At 48.6% G+C, this 16,392-nt stretch overlaps 1 protein-coding gene and 1 pseudogene across 3 annotated transcripts in view; one reads left to right on the top strand and one right to left on the bottom strand.

Moving 5' to 3' along the window:
* Nucleotides 1-16,392, bottom strand: part of LOC147106753 (natural cytotoxicity triggering receptor 3 ligand 1-like) — a 744,151-nt pseudogene that overhangs the window by 417,366 nt on the left and 310,393 nt on the right.
* The window catches only part of LOC147106758 (uncharacterized), a 141,492-nt gene that overhangs the window by 49,047 nt on the left and 76,053 nt on the right, over nt 1-16,392 (top strand). The window contains exons 8-12 of one of the 3 annotated variants that reach the window (XM_086007844.1): nt 975-1,121; nt 3,050-3,130; nt 11,195-11,341; nt 14,436-14,516; nt 15,070-15,186. In XM_086007844.1, coding sequence (XP_085863970.1) covers nt 975-1,121; nt 3,050-3,130; nt 11,195-11,341; nt 14,436-14,516; nt 15,070-15,186 — 573 coding nt within the window. The remainder of the gene's footprint in view (nt 1-974; nt 1,122-3,049; nt 3,131-11,194; nt 11,342-14,435; nt 14,517-15,069; nt 15,187-16,392) is intronic. The other 2 variants (XM_086007845.1, XM_086007847.1) reach the window with 2 other exon arrangements.

Raw genomic sequence — 16,392 nt, forward strand, 5'->3', positions numbered from 1 at the left:
GGCACCTGGAAGTCTCGTGGTCATCGGTAATTGAGAGCACCTGCGCTGCGCCCGTCCGCTCCGATATTGGGTTGCGCCGGAAGTTTAGTGCCTTAGGAGTCCTGTGTAATGCCCGAATTCGCGCCTCAATCACCTTTAGGGGCGATGCAACCCAATATCGCGCAGGTGGCGATAAGTTGAGTCTGGCTATAAACCTTGCGCTGCGCCAATTCTAACGCCCCAAGCGGGGCTATACCCAATTTCTAGGCCAACATGTCCAAACAACGATGCAGGTAATAATTATGTTGAAAAGCCTTATCTATTATTGAAAATGAAAAGCAGGATTGTTGGTAGTCCAGGTTTTGAAGTCTACACATTGTGACTTCAAAAATTCCTGGAAATATTAGCTGCATCATTCAGCACCCTTGCTTCTGAGTCAGCAGGTAGTGTGTTGAAGTCCCATTCCAGGACTTGAGCAAATATCTCGCCTGACACCCCAGTACAATGGAAGTTTGCACCGTCACGTCGCCATCATATTCAGACGAGATGAAGCTCCTCTTTTCTCAAATTCACTAATTGATGACATTTTCTTCTGAGAACTCCACTGATATATCCTTACCAATGTACAGTATTTGTCCAATGATTGGACCACAATATGATTTTGTGCTGGTACATGACTGGGGCACTTGAATAACTAAGTTGTCGATTTCACCTCTGTTATTTGAAGCGAGTTGACGGAGGTTAATTCAGGGCAGCGAGATAAGCCTACTAGCAGTTAATATTCACAGTGAGCAACAATTCCGCATTATTCTAAAGGTCTTTAATGTGGCGTCAATCTGAGCAATTATATTATCTCTCCTTGGCTGCAGTTGCATTGTGCCCAACTGAACGCCTGTGAATTCTTTCATTATTAGCCAATAGCATTATAACTGCAGTTTCTGCTCCATTAGACTACAGGTTTACAATGATTACAGTGTTTTTTTGTGTTCATGTAGAATCACAGCAAACCGCCGCAGGAGAACAAAGCAATACTGAGAAAAGAAAGCAAGTTGAAGAGGATCAAAGTGAAGAAGGAAGTGAGTTGCAAAGGATCAATAAGCAAGGAACTGAAGCTGGGATCAATAAAGAAGAGAATCAGTTGGGTAAAGTATCTGACCTAATAAAATAATGTCATCATTTATTAGAGGTGAGACATGCAGGAGAGCATTACAGTTAGCAGAAGCTAATTGATCCCAAAGGCCAACCATTTTCTTTTAAGATGGCATCCCTTAATGGACTCAGAGGCAAAGATGTCAAAAATACCCCTGATCGGTGGGTCCTTCCTGCACTCATTAATCCATCCTCTGAGTGACATGGTGCCACTCCAAAGTGGAGGGCCGATGTCAGGGTGGGTGCCGCTCATGCACCCGAGCAGCTTCCAGTGGGCTGGCCCTCCAATGTAGATGACCTGTCCCTGGCATTTAGGACAGGATCTGGTCTTGTCTGTTCAGATGATATTTAGGGTTCACTTTTCTGCTTTCCCTCTGGTGCAGCAGCAATACAGGACTTCAGGAGCACAAATTCAGATTGTCTGAATGGGTTGAGGTTTCTTGTCGCAGAAAGCGTTGAAAATATTACAGCTGAAATTTCTTTCCTTTGTTTGAGTGCAGCGTTGAATGCAAAGCAAGCAAAAGAAACAGATGATGGCGACAAGGGAGCACAAAGTAACTCTGCTGCTGACAATACTGCGAAACAAGAAAAGATAAGGGCCTAGAAATTCGGTGTGCTGCGTCACCAGTTAGCGCCTAGAGAGGGCACTCAGTGGCTTTAGCGCCACTGGTCACGCCTCCCGCGAAATTTAGCGGGGCTCTAATGGCAGCGTTAGCCTGTTGCGCAGCGCCGCCACCGATTACGTCATCGGTGTGCACAGCGCCCCGCTACTGCCCCGAATGTGAGATTGAGTCACGCCCCCCCCCTGTAGCGATGGCCGCAAATCGCGACTGGTTCACGGGGCCTACCTGTGGCGGTAGTGGCGCAAATTATGGTAGAGGTGCGGGGCGGCCATTTTTTTTGGTTGCCGCCTGCCAGCACCTCCTCGCGCCGCCCACCCCGGCCTCCTGATTCCCCCACCCCGGGCAATGCCGGCTGTGTCCCGAGAGCCCGGCACTTCTCCTCGGTGCCGGGCTCTTTTGCCGGCACTCACGATCGGTGATCGCGCTGGTGCAGGCCCCTCCCCCTTAAGAAGGGGAGGAAGGCCTGCAGTACTGCAGCGCGCCGTGCCACAGCGTGTTGCGCTGCGATATTCAGTTTCAGCGCCCCAAGAGGGACGCGGGGCACCTCGAGCGGCGTCACTGAATTTTTAGCCCAAAATGTCCAACCAACGATGCAGGCAATAATTATGTTGAAACGCCTTATCTATTATTGAAAATGAAAAGCAGAATTGTTTGTAGTCCAGGTTTTGAAGTCTACACATTGTGACTTCAAAAATTCCTAGAAGTATTAGCTGCATCATTCAGCACCCTTGCTTCTGAGTCAGCAGGTAGTGTGTTGAAGTCCCATTCCAGGACTTGAGCAAATATCTCGCTTGACACCCCAGTACGATGGAAGTTTGCACCGTCATGTCGCCATCATATTCAGACGAGATGAAGCTCCTCTTTTCTCAAATTCACTAATTGATGACATTTTCTTCTGAGAACTCCACTGATATATCCTTACCAATGTACAGTATTTATCCAATGATTGGACCAAAATAAGATTTTGTGCTGGTACATGACTAGGGCACTTGAATAACCAAGTTGTGGATTTCACCTCTATTATTTGAAGCGAGTTGACTGCGATAAATTCAGGGCAGTGAGATAAGCCTACTAGCAGTTAATATTCACAGTGAGCAACAATTCTGCATTATTCTAAAGGTCTTTAATGTGGCGTCAATCTGAGCAATTATATTATCTCTCCTTGGCTGCAGTTGCATTGTGCCCAACTGAATGCCTGTGAATTCTTTCATTATTGGCCAATAGCATTATAACTGCAGTTTCTGGTCCATTAGACTACAGGTTTACAATGATTACAGTGTTTTTTTGTGTTCATGTAGAATCACAGCAAACCGCCGCAGGAGAACAAAGCAATACTGAGAAAGGAAAGCAACTTGAAGAGGATCAAAGTGAAGAAGGAGGTGAGTTGCAAAGGATCAATAAGCAAGGAACTGAAGCTGGGATCAAGAAAGAAGAGGATCAGTTGGGTAAAGTATCTGACCTAATAAAATAATGTCATCATTTATTAGAGGTGAGACATGCAGGAGAGTGTTACAGTTAGCAGAAGCTAATTGATCCCAAAGGCCAACCATTTTCTTTTAAGATTGCATCCCTTAATGAACTGAGAGGCAAAGATGTCAAAAATACCCCTGATCGGTGAGTCCTTCCTGCACTCACTATTCCAGCCTCTGAGTGACATGGTGCCACTTTAAAGTTGAGGGTCGATGTCAGGGTGGGTGCCGCTCATGCACCCTTGCAGCTTCCTGAGGCCTGCCCCACCAATGTAGATCAACTGTGCCTGACATTTTTTTAATTTTTTTATTTTTTATTCATTGATGGGATGTGGGCGTCGCTGGCTAGGCCTGCATTTAGTGCCCATCCCTAATTGCCCTTGAGATGATGGTGGTAAGCCGCCTTCTTGAACCGCTGCAGTCCATATGGTGTAGGTACACCCACAATGCTGTTAGTAAGGGAGTTCCAGGATTTTGGCCCAGCGACAGTGAAGGAACGGCGATACAGGTCCAAGTCAGGATGGTGTGTGGCTTGGAGGGGAACTTGTAGGTGGTGATGTTCCCATGCGTCTGCTGCCCTTGTCCTTCTAAGTGGTAGAGGTCGCGGGTTTGGAAGGTGCTGTTGAAGGAGCTTTGGCGAGTTGCTGCAGTGCATCTTGTAGATGGTACACACTGCAGCCACAGTGCGCCGGTGGTGGAGGGAGTGAATGTTGAAGGTGGTGGATGGAGTGCCAATCAAGCGGGCTGCTTTATCCTGAATGGTGTCGAGCTTCTTGAGTGTTGTTGGAGCTGCACTCATCCAGGCAAGTGGAGAGTATTCCATCACACTCCTGACTTGTGCCTTGTAGATGGTGGAAAGGCTTTGGGGAGTCAGGAGGTGAGACACTCGCCGCAGAATTCCCAGCCTCTGGCCTGCTCTTGTAGCCACAGTATTTATATGGCTGGTCCAGTTCAGTTTCTGATCAATGGTAACCCCCAGGATGTTGATAGTGGGGGATTCAGCGATGGAAATACCATTGACTGTCAAGTGGAGATGGTTAGAGTCTCGCTTGTTGGAGATGGTCATTGCCTGGCACTTGTGTGGTGCGAATGTTACTTGCCACTTGTCAGCCCAAGTCTGAATGTTGTCCAGGTCTTGCTGCATATGGACACGGACTGCGTCAGTATCTGATGAGTCTCGAATGGTGCTGAACAGTGTGCAATCATCAGCGAACATCCCCACTTCTGACCTTATGATGGAGGGAAGGTCATTGATGAAACAGTTGAAGATGGTTGGGCCTAGGACACTGCCCTGAGGAACTCCTGCAGTGATGTCATGTGATTGAGATGAATGACCTCCAACAACCACAGCCAACTTCCTTTGTGCTAGGTATGATTCCAACCAATGGAGAGTTTTCCCCCTGATTCCCATTGACTTCAGTTTTGCTAGGGCTCCTTGATGCCACACTCGATCAAATGCTGCCTTGATGTCAAGGGCAGTCACTCTCACCTCACCTCTTGAGTTCAGCTCTTTTGTCCATGTTTGGACCAAGGCTGTAATGAGGTTAGGAGCTGAGTGGCCTTGGCGGAACCCAAACTGGGCGTCAGTTAGCAGGTTATTGCTGAGTAAGTGCCGCTTGATAGCACTGTCGACGACACCTTCCATCACTTTGCTGATGATTGAGAGTAAACTGATGGGACGGTAATTGGCCGGGTCGGATTTGTCCTGCTTTTTGTAGACAGGACATACTTGGGCAATTTTCCACATTGCCGGGTAGATGCCAGTGTTGTAGCTGTACTGGAACAGCTTGGCTAGGGGCGCAGCTAGTTCTGGAGCACAAGTCTTCAGTACTCTTGCCGGAATGTTATCAGGGCCCATAGCCTTTGCAGTATCCAGTGTCTTCAGCCGTTTCTTGACATCACGTGGAGTGAATTGAATGGGCTGAAGACTGGCATCTGTGATGCTGGGGACCTCAGGAGGAGGCCGAGATGGATCATCCACTTGGCACTTCTGGCTGAAGATAGTTGCAAATGCTTCAGCCTTGTCTTTTGCACTCACGTGCTGGGCTCCACCATCATTGAGGATGGGGATATTTTTGGAGCCTCCTCCTCCTGTTAACTGTTTAATTGTCCACCACCACTCACGACTGGATGTGGCAGGACTGCAGAGCTTTGATTTGATCCGATGGTTGTGAGATCGCTTAGCTCTGTCTATCGCATGTTGCTTCCGTTGTTTGGCATGCAAGTAGTCCTGTGTTGTAGCCTCACCAGGTTGACACCTCATATTTCGGTATGCCTGGTGCTGTTCCCGGCATGCTCTCCTGCACTCTTCGTTAAACCAGTATTGATCTCCCGGCTTGATGGTAATGGTAGAGTGAGGGATATGCCAGACCATGAGGTTACAGATTGTGGTTGAATACAATTCTGCTGCTGCTGATGGCCCACAGCGCCTCATGGATGCGACAGGATCTGGTCTTGTCTGTTCAGGTGATATTTAGGGTTCGCTTTTCTGCTTTCCCTCTGGTGCAGCAGCACCACAGGACTTCAGGAGCAAAAATTCAGATTGTCTGAATGGGTTGAGGTATCTTGTCTCAGAAAGCGTTGAAAATATTACGGCTGAAATTTCTTTCCTTTTTTTGAGTGCAGCGTTGGATGCAAAGCAAACAAAAGAAGCAGATGATGGCGATAAGGGAGCACAAAGTAACCCTGCTGCTGACAATACTGCGAAACAAGAAAAGATAAAGGCCTAGAAATTTGGTTGGTTGCGCCAGCAATTAGCACCTAAAGAGCCCGAGATTTGGGTCGTTACCCAATTTTCGGACGTGTGCAGTGATCCTAGCGCATCCTGCCATATTGAGTAGCCTGTTAGCGCCAGTGCTAAGTCTTTGCGCCCGCTCCGCAGCCAGATAATGACGTCATTTCATTGTGCAACGCCTTTTTGATGCCCCGTACCGGAAATTCAGTGGCGACCCCCTCCGTTCCGCCTGGCGCTATTAGTGACAGTTGGATGGAACGTTACCAGGTCCTTCTCGGACTCGGGGGGGGTGCTCTTTAAAGGGGACAGCACTAGTATAAAAGCAGCAGCCATTTGGCCTGGCCATACTGCTCGCTGCTGGAGAGAGTTGCAGACCTTCAGTTACACAGACTTGTTCTTATTGAGCCAGAGGAGCCTTGGGACCTTCAGCCCTGTCCGGAACAGTTGGATCCAGAAAGCTGACTGCGTCTTACTCATCGGCCAGAATAATGGGAGCTGCTTTGGAGGGGAACGTCATCCTGGCTGAACAACTGGCAAGGGCACAGAGACGGAGGGAGAGAGGGCCGGGATTGGCCAGAAGGAGGAGGGCCAATGGACGTCGCCAAATCCGACCATACGCTGTCAGGGTTTTCAGGCAACAGGTCTCCTACCTTACCATGTCGGAGGAGCATTGTCTGCGAAGGCTCAGATTTGGTAAGGATGTTGTCACTGAGCTGTGCCACCTGCTTGCTGGGGATCTGCAGCCGCGGATACGGTGCAGGACCTCTGTCGGTGGCCGTGAAAGTCACTGTTGCGCTCAACTTTTACGCCAGCGGATCGTTTCAGGCAGCAGCTGGGGACATATCAAATATCTCTCAATTTGCGGTGCATTGCTGCATCCGGCAAGTGACAGCTGCCCTCTACAAAAGGAGGCACGAATTAATCACCTTCCCTGTGACCCTGGAGAAGCAGGGGGAGCGCGCACAGGGCTTCGCGGCTATTGCGGACTTCCCCATGGTGCAGTGGGCCATTGATTGCACACACATGGCTTTGCGGGCGCCATTACAGAATCCGGAGGAGTTCCATAACCGAAAGGGGTTCCACTCCCTTAATGTGCAGCTGGTCTGTGATCACCAGCAGATGATCATGGTGGTGAACGCACAATTCCCTGGCAGCAGCCATGACGCGTTCATCCTGCGGCAGACCTCAGTGGCTGACCTTTTTGAGGCCCCGGCTCACCCACGAGGCTGGCTTCTGGGCGACAAGGGCTATCCTCTCTGCCCATGGCTCATGACCCCGCTCCGTTTGCCCAGCACCCCGGCAGAAGAGCATTACAATAACACCCATCAGGCCACCAGGAACATTGTGGAGCATACAATTGGTGTGCTGAAGCAGCGTTTCCATTGTCTAGACCATTCGGGGGGCGCCCTACAGTACTTGCCGGAGCATGTGACGTGCATCGTTGTTGTCTGCTGCATGCTCCACAACCTGGCCATTCGATGCACCCAGCCAATGCCAGCCGACCCTCAAGGTCCAGCAGAGCAGGCGGACGAGGAGGAGGAGGAGGAGGAGGAGCATGCGGGCGAGGAGGATCAGGAGGAGGAGGAGGAAGAGGAAGATGGGAGGGCTCCAGAAACTGGAAGGGCCGTTCGTCAGAGGCTCATAAGGACTCGGTTCTAGGCCCCTTGGACGGAATGGTGGCTGTGAATCGAACAGCGCCCTCCGGTTCACTGTAAGCCTATGAAGGCCTCGATGATTGTAAATAGTGTACAGCTCGATTGTAAATAAAAAGTTTTCTTTATTTTCAAACAAGTGCTTCCTTCCAGCATGACAACGTAATGGTAACAGAAATCATAACTAACAAACTAACAGATAACTGTCTGGCAACGCGGCGAAACTAACCAAACCATAACAAACAAACACAGCAGGTGTGGACGGCCTTAAATCGGGAAAAAGAGGTGTCTTAGCACCTCCCTCTACTGGTGACCCCTTGATGGAGACTGACTCCTCTTACGAGGTCGGCCCCTTCCCTCCCTGCAGCTCCTCCGTAATTGGACCCCAGTGGCTGCGTCAAGGCTGGGGGACGCCTGCTGAGTGTCTGGAAGCGCTTAAGCCCCTGAGGGACGGCCTGGATGACCTCTGGGCTTGGAGGTCCTGCAAGCAGGCTGCTCCAACTGGGCATGTCTGCTAGCAGTCTGCCGCGCAGGTGGTGGCAGCTGCTCTGCTGACGTGCCAGCGGTGGCATCAGGACTGCTCACATGCAGAGAGAGGACACCTGCACCGTGGCTGGCCGAAACACTAGCACTCTGACGGGGCCGCACAGGATCATACGCCACAATCGACTGCACCACAGATTCATGGCCTGCTGTGGTGCTGCAAGGGCCTGGGGTGATCCTGCCTGATGCAGCTAGGGTGGCAGCAGAGAGTGTTCGCGTGGCCTCAATTTGCGTGTGGACGAGGCCAGCAAGTGACTGCGTGGCAGCAGTGAGGACCTGCGTGGCAGGTGCCAGTGCTTCGGAAAAGCCATGGACAGTCCTTTCCACTGCTTCGGACAAGGCCGGAACACTCCTTTCCACTGCCTCGGACAAGGCCGGAACAGTCCTTTCCACTGCCTCGGACAAGCCCTGGACAGACCTTTCCACTGCCTCGGACAAGCCCCGGACAGACCTTTCCACTGCCTCGGACAAGTCCTGGACAGACCTTTCCATTGCTGGGCCAAAGCCCTGGACAGACCTTTCCATTGCTGGGCCGAAGCCCTGGACAGTCCTTTCCATTGCTGCCCCAAAGTCCAGCACACTCTTTGCCAGTGTGTCGATCGACTCAGGCATCCTCCCCACTGCAGCCATCAGCTCAGTGTGCCTGAGCCGGGCCTGGGCGCTCATCTCGGCAAGGCTACGCACCTCCTCTGCACTCTGTGCAGCAGTCATGGTGGCCTGCCTCGCCCTCCAGGGAGACGGCCCCCGAGCATCCCTACCCCCCGCGCGTTGCTGCAGGCCGCTGGTTCCTGCAACTGGCTCCTCATCAGAACCACCCCCCTCCCCTCAAGGGAACTACTATCCCCAGTCTCCAGATGTGGTGGCTCCCCTGAGGCTGGCACGGATGGTCCGGCTTCCTCCTGGTCGTTGCCTCCAGAGGCACTGGCACTGGCAGCTTGAGGGGCCGGCTCCCAAGCTGGTGATGCAGCATCTGAAAGCAGGGAGGTTGAAGAGTGGCTTTAGCAAAAGGACAGTTTGGCAGCAAGGGATGCAACAGTGAGGCAATGCTATGACATGGCTCCACATTGAGAAAACATGCTGGCGGGGGAAACAACTGGAAGGTGACAGCTGTATTAGTAGAGAACCTTACCATCGCTGTGGACAATGGGGTCGGCAGCTGCAGTGGTGACAGGACCACTCAGACGTCCTCCCACAATCTGGTGGACTCTCTCCTCGAGATCCATCAGAGGCTCCAGTTGAGGACGGCCTCCTCCGGTGCGAAGCTGTTCCTTGCGGTTTCTCACCAGCTTGGCCTGCAGGGCAAAGGACGGGAAGTGATGTTACACGATGCCCTGAATTATCATCTCATGCCCCCAATGGTGGAACAGCCCTTACATGATGCCCTGGGTTATCATCTCATGCCCCCCATGGTGGAACAGCCCTTACATGATGCCCTGGGTTATCATCTCATGCCCCCCATGGTGGAACAGCCCTTACATGATGCCCTGGGTTATCATCTCATGCCCCCCATGGTGGAACAGCCCTTACATGATGCCCTGGGTTATCATCTCATGCCCCCCATGGAGGAACAGCCCTTACATGATGCCCTGAGTCAAATGTGCATGTGTGTGACCAGAAAGGACCATGGGTGCTTGCTGACAGATGGCCAGTGGGGCATAGCGCACCCTGTAGCCATAAAGTCAGGTGCTAATGGAGGGAGGCATAACTTGGCATTAACTCCACTCACCCTCACGACCCGAGTGAGGTCGTTGAATTTCTTCCTGCACTGCACAGGGCTCTTGGTCGCCATGCTGCTGGAGTTGACCCTCTGAGAAACATCCCTCCAAGCTCGTCGGTAGTCCTTATGATTAGGCCTCCTGCCATTGTCGGGGTAGAGGACATCTCGCCGGCGCTCCACTGCGGCCACCAATTCCTCCAGAGGCTCATTGGTGAAGCACTCTTCTCTCTGCCTCATCCTCTCCATATGCTCCAAGTTTTTTGCGCCAGAGAAGGGCCTGCGCCGATTTGCAGGCCTACAAGGCACAGAGTGTGGATGCTGGAGCTGCCTGACCCACCCCTTTAAGAGCTGGCTGGTGCCTGGAAGTCTCGTGGTCATGGGTAATTGAGAGCACCTGTGCTATGGCTGGACGCCCCGATATTGGGTTGCACCGGCATGTTAGCGCCTAATGTGCTCCATGTAACGCCTGAACTCGCGCCTCAATCGCCTTTGGGGCGCTGCAACCCAATATCGCACGAGGTGTCGATAAGTTGCGTCTGGCTATAAAATTTGCGCTCCGCCAATTCTAACGTCCCAAGCGGGGCTATGCCCAATTTCTAGGCCAAAATGTCCAACCAATGATGCAGGCAATAATGATGTTGAAGAGCCTTATCTATTATTGAAAATGAAAAGCAGAATTGTTTGTAGTCCAGGTTTTGAAGTCTGCACATTGTGACTTCAAAAATGCCTGCAAGTATGAGCTGCCTCATTCAGCACTCTTGCTTCTGAGTCAGCAGGTAGTGTGTTGAAGTCCCATTCCAGGACTTGAGTAAATATCTTGCCTGACACCCCAGTACAATGGAAGTTTGCACCGTCATGTCGCCATCATATTCAGACGAGATGAAGCTCCTCTTTTCTCAAATTCACAAATTGATGACATTTTCTTCTGAGAACTCCACTGATATATCCTTACCAAAGTACAGTATTTGTCCAATGATTGGACCACAATATGATTTTGTGCTGGTACATGACTGGGGCACTTGAATAACCAAGTTGTCGATTTCACCTCTGTTATTTGAAGCGAGTTGACGGAGGTTAATTCAGGGCAGCGAGATAAGCCTACTAGCAGTTAATATTCACAGGGAGCAACAATTCTGCATTATTCTAAAGGTCATTAATGTGGCGTCAATCTGAGCAATTATATTATTTCTCCTTGGCTGCATTTGCATTGTGCCCAACTGAATGCCTGTGAATTCTTTCATTATTAGCCAATAGCATTACAACTGCAGTTTCTGGTCCATTAGACTACGGGTTTACAATGTTTACAGTGTTTTTTTGTGTACATGTAGAATCACAGCAAACCTCTGCAGGAGAACAAAGCAATACTGAGAAAAGAAAGCAAGTTGAAGAGGATCAAAGTGAAGAAGGAAGTGAGTTGCAAAGGATCAATAAGCAAGGAACTGAAGCTGGGATCAATAAAGAAGAGAATCAGTTGGGTAAAGCATCTGACCTAATAAAATAATGTCATCATCTATTGGAGGTGAGACATGCAGGAGAGCATTACAGTTAGCAGAAGCTAATTGATCCCAAAGGCCAACCATTTTCTTTTAAGATTGCATCCCTTAATGAACTGAGAGGCAATGATGTTAAAAATGCTCCTGATCGGTGGGTCCTTCCTGCACTCACTATTCCATCCTCTGAGTGACAAGGGCCACTTCAAAGTTGAGGGTCGATGTCAGGGTGGGTGCCGCTCATGCACCCTTGCAGCTTCCAGTGGGCTGGCCCACCAATGTAGATGGCCTGTGCCTGGCATTTAGGACAGGATCTGGTCTTGTCTGTTCAGGTGATATTTAAGGTTCGCTTTTCTGCTTTCCCTCTGGTGTAGTAGCACTACAGGACTTCAGGAGCAAAAATTCAGATTGTCTGAATGGGTTGAGGTTACTTGTCTCAGAAAGCGTTGAAAATATTAGAGCTGAAATTTCTTTCCTTTGTTTGAGTGCAGCGTTGAATGCAAAGCAAACAAAAGAAACAGACGATAGCGACAAGGGAGCACAAAGTAACCCTACTGCTGAAAATACTGCAAAACAAGAAAAGACAACATGTCCAAACAATGATGCAGGCAATAATTATGTTGAAAAGCCTTATCTATTATTGAAAATCAAATGTAGAATTGTTTGTAGTCCAGGTTTTGAAGTCTACACATTGTGACTTCAAAAATTCCTGGAAGTATTAGCTGCATCATTCAGCACTCTTGCTTCTGAATCAGCAGGTAGTGTGTTGAAGTCCCATTCCAGGACTTGAGTAAATATCTCGCCTGACACCCCAGTACAATGGAAGTTTGCACCGTCACGTCGCCATCATATTCAGACGAGATGAAGCTCCTCTTTTCTCAAATTCACAATTTGATGACATTTTCTTCTGAGAACTCCACTGATATATCCTTACCAAAGTACAGTATTTGTCCAATGATTGGACGACAATACGATTTTGTGCTGGTACATGACTGGGGCACTTGAATAACAAAGTTGTGGATTTATAATGGGGAACAAAGAAATGGCAGACCAACTAAATACATATTTTGGTTCTGTCTTCACAAAGGAGGACAAAAATAACCTCCCAGAAATAGCAAGGAACATAGGGTCTGATGGAAGGGTGGAACTGAAAGAAATCAGTATTTGTAGGGAAATGGTGTTAGGAAAATTGATGGGACTGATGGCCGATAAATCCCCAGGGCCTGATAATCTACATCCCAGGGTACTTAAGGAACTGGCCCTAGAAATATTGATGCATTGCTGGTCATCTTCCAGAACTCAATAGACTCTGGAACAGTACCCATGGATTGGAGGGTAGCTAATGTTACCCCACTATTCAAAAAAGGTGGCAGAGAAAAAGCGGGGAATTATAGACCGGTAAGCCTGACATCGGTAGTGGGGAAAATGCTAGAGTCCATTATAAAAGATGTAATAGCAGAGCACTTGGAAAACAGTGACAGGATCGGACAAAGTCAACATGGATTTACAAAAGGTAAATCGTGCTTGACTAATCTGCTGGAATTTTTTGAGGATGTAACTGGTAAAATAGATAAGGGAGAACCAGTGGATGTGGTGTATTTGGACTTTCAGAAGGCTTTCGATAAGGTCCCGCATAAGAGATTAGCATGCAAAATTAAGGCACATGGGATTGGGGGCAAGGCATTGACTTGGATAGAGAACTGGTTGGCGGACAGAAAGCAAAGAGTTGGAATAAACGGGTCTTTTTCCGAGTGGCAGGCAGTGACTAGTGGGGTACCACAAGGATCGGTCCTAGGACCCCAGCTGTTCACAATATATATTAATGATCTGGACGAGGGAATTGGATGTAATATCTCCAAATTTGCAGATGACACAAAGCTGGGTGGGAGGGTATGCTGTGAGGAGGATGTCATGAAACTCCAGTACGATTTGGACAGGTTAGGTGATTGGGCAGAAACATGGCAAATGCACTATAATGTGGATAAATGTGAGGTTATCCACTTTGGTGGCAAAAACAGGAAGGCAGATTATTATTTGAATGGCAATAGATTGGGAGAAGGGGAAGTGCAAAGAGACCTGGGTGCTCTTGTGCACCAATCGCTGAAGGTAAGCATGCAGGTGCAGCAGGCGGTTAAGAAGGCAAATGGTATGTTGGCCTTCGTAGCAAGAGGGTTCGAGTACAGGAACAATGATGTCTTGCTACAGTTGTACAGGGCCTTGGTGAGACCGCACCTTGAGTATTGTGTGCAGTTTTGGTCGCCTTATCTGAGGAAGGACGTTCTTGCCAAGGAAGGAGTGCAGCGAAGATTCACCAGGCTGATACCTGGGATGGCAGGAATGATGTATGAGGAGAGATTGTGTCTATTGGGCTTATACTCACTGGAGTTTAGAAGATTGTGAGGGGATCTCATCGAAACCTGTAAAATTCTGTCAGGCCTGGACAGACTAGATGCTGGAAGGATGTTCCCGATGGTTGGGGAGTCCAGAACCAGGGGTCATAGTCTAAGGATAAGGGGTAGGACATTTAGGACTGAAATGAGGAGGAATTTCTTCACCCAGAGAGTGGTGAACCTGTGGTTCTCTGCCACAGAGGGCGGTGGAGGCCAGTTCATTAAATATATTCAAGAAAGAGTTGGATATATTTCTTAAGGCTAAAGGGATCAAGGGATATCGGGAGAAGGCAGGGACAGGGTACTGAATTTGGATGATCAGCCATGATCTCATTGAATGGTGGAGCAGGCTCGAAGGGCCGAATGGCCTACTCCTGCTCCTATCTTCTACGTTTCTATGTTTCACCTCTATTATTTGAAGCGAGTTGACGGAGGTAAATTCAGGGCAGTGAGATAAGCCTACTAGCAGTTAATATTCACAGGGAGCAACAATTCTGCATTATTCTAAAGGTCTTTAATGTGGTGTCAATCTGAGCAATTATATTATCTCTCCTTGGCTGCAGTTGCATTGTACTCTACTGAATGCCTGTGAATTCTTTCATTATTGGCCAATAGCATTATAACTGCAGTTTCTGGTCCATTAGACTACAGGTTTACAATGATTACAGTGTTTTTTTGTGTTCATGTAGAATCACAGGAAACCTCCGCAGGAGAACAAAGCAATACTGAGAAAGGAAAGCAACTTGAAGAGGATCAAAGTGAAGAAGGAGGTGAGTTGCAAAGGATCAATAAGCAAGCAACTGAAGCCGGGATCAATAAAGAAGAGAATCAGTTGGGTAAAGTATCTGAGCTAATAAAATAATGTCATCATTTATTAGAGGTGAGACATGCAGAAGCTAGTTGATCCCAAAGGCCAACCATTTTCTTTTAAGATTGCATCCCTTAATGAACTGAGAGGCAAAGATGTCAAAAATGCCCCTGATCGGTGAGTCCTTCCTGCACTCACTATTCCATCCTCTGAGTGACATGGTGCCACTTCAAAGGTGAGGGTCGATGTCAGGGTGGGTGCCGCTCATGCACCCTAGTAGTTTCCTGAGGCCTGCCCCACCAATGTAGTTGACCTGTCCCTGACATTTAGGACAGGATCTGGTCTTGTCTGTTCAGGTGATATTTAGGGTTCGCTTTTCTGCTTTCCCTCTGGTGCAGCAGCACCACAGGACTTCAGGAGCAAAAATTCAGATTCTCTGAATGGGTTGAGGTTTCTTATCTGAGAAAGCATTGAAAATATTACAGCTGAAATTTCTTTCCTTTGTTTGTGTGCAGCGTTGAATGCAAAGCAAGCAAAAGAAACAGATGATGGCGATAAGGGAGCACAAAGTAACCTTGCTGCTGACAATACTGCAAAACAAGAAAAGACAACATGTCCAAACAACGATGCAGGTAATAATTACATTGAAAAGCCTTATCTATTATTGAAAATGTGTGATATCTGAGTGGTAAGGTCAGAAACTGGGAGAAGCGAGATATTAGGAACAAAACCCAACTGTTTATTTACACGGTGTAGCTGAGAGACATAGCTCTTACAAGCTGTAGGCAAAGCACATTTCTTACAGCACGAGCCAAGATGGAGGATGAACCTCTGAGTCACACCCATAATGCAATGCCACATTACCATATAAACTGGTGTACCAGGACATTGAATACATGATGCATTACCTTAAATACTGGTTAATGTGTACCCTTAATATTTGGCTCCATCTGGTGGATAACTTAAACATTACATCCCAGATTACTATATCCCTCCCCTCTTAAGTTGAACCTTAATTTCTTAACAACATTCTTAAAAAGTCCCATAAGGAAACTCCTTTAACGATAGTCCATACTGTACGAATCTAGCAGGTCGTTATCAATCTCTCTGGCGGCTTGTGAGTCCTTGGTGAACGTCTTACAGTCAAGTCCCTGCTTGGTTGTGGTAGAGCCATCTGCTGCTCCTGAGCAGTACTCAGAGTATCTGACTCTGCTACGATGGTTTCCTCTTGACGAAGGGGTCCAGGTGGAACTGGCTCTGCTCGTGGTGGTGGTATCACCGATGCATTTGGATAACTGGGGGCCCACTTGTCCTCCGACATCTCCTCTGGAACCTCCATTTAAATTTCCCCTGGTCTGGTCAGTATCTGATCTACATGTCTGCGTACTACCTGACTAGTTCCCACCATGACCGTATATGATACTGGACCGGTCATTGAGTCTATGATGCCAGGAATCCATTTTGGACCATAACCGAAATTCCTGGTAAGGACCGCATCTCCTTCTCCAAAACTGCGGCTCTCTGTCCTTCTGTCATGGTTCTCCTTTTGTTTGATTTGTCGGTTTTCCACCTTCCTTTGTAGATCTGGGTGAACCAGGTCAAGAGTGGAGCGTAGTCGACGTCCTAACAACAGCTCAGCAGGAGAGAGTCCTGTGGTAGATTGAGGTGTTATTCTGTAGCTGAACAGAACTCGTGACACCTTGGCTGCCAAACTCCCTTCCGCACTTTTTTTCATCATCTCCTTAAATGTTTGTACGGCTCTCTCCGCAAGTCCATTTGAAGATGGATGATATGGAGCTGAGGTCACGTGCACTATGCCATTGTTTCTCCTGAACTCT

Source organism: Somniosus microcephalus, chromosome 15 (genome assembly GCF_052327205.1).
Source record: "Somniosus microcephalus isolate GS21.2 chromosome 15, FLI_Smic_1.0, whole genome shotgun sequence".
Taxonomy (NCBI): Eukaryota; Metazoa; Chordata; class Chondrichthyes; order Squaliformes; family Somniosidae; genus Somniosus; species Somniosus microcephalus.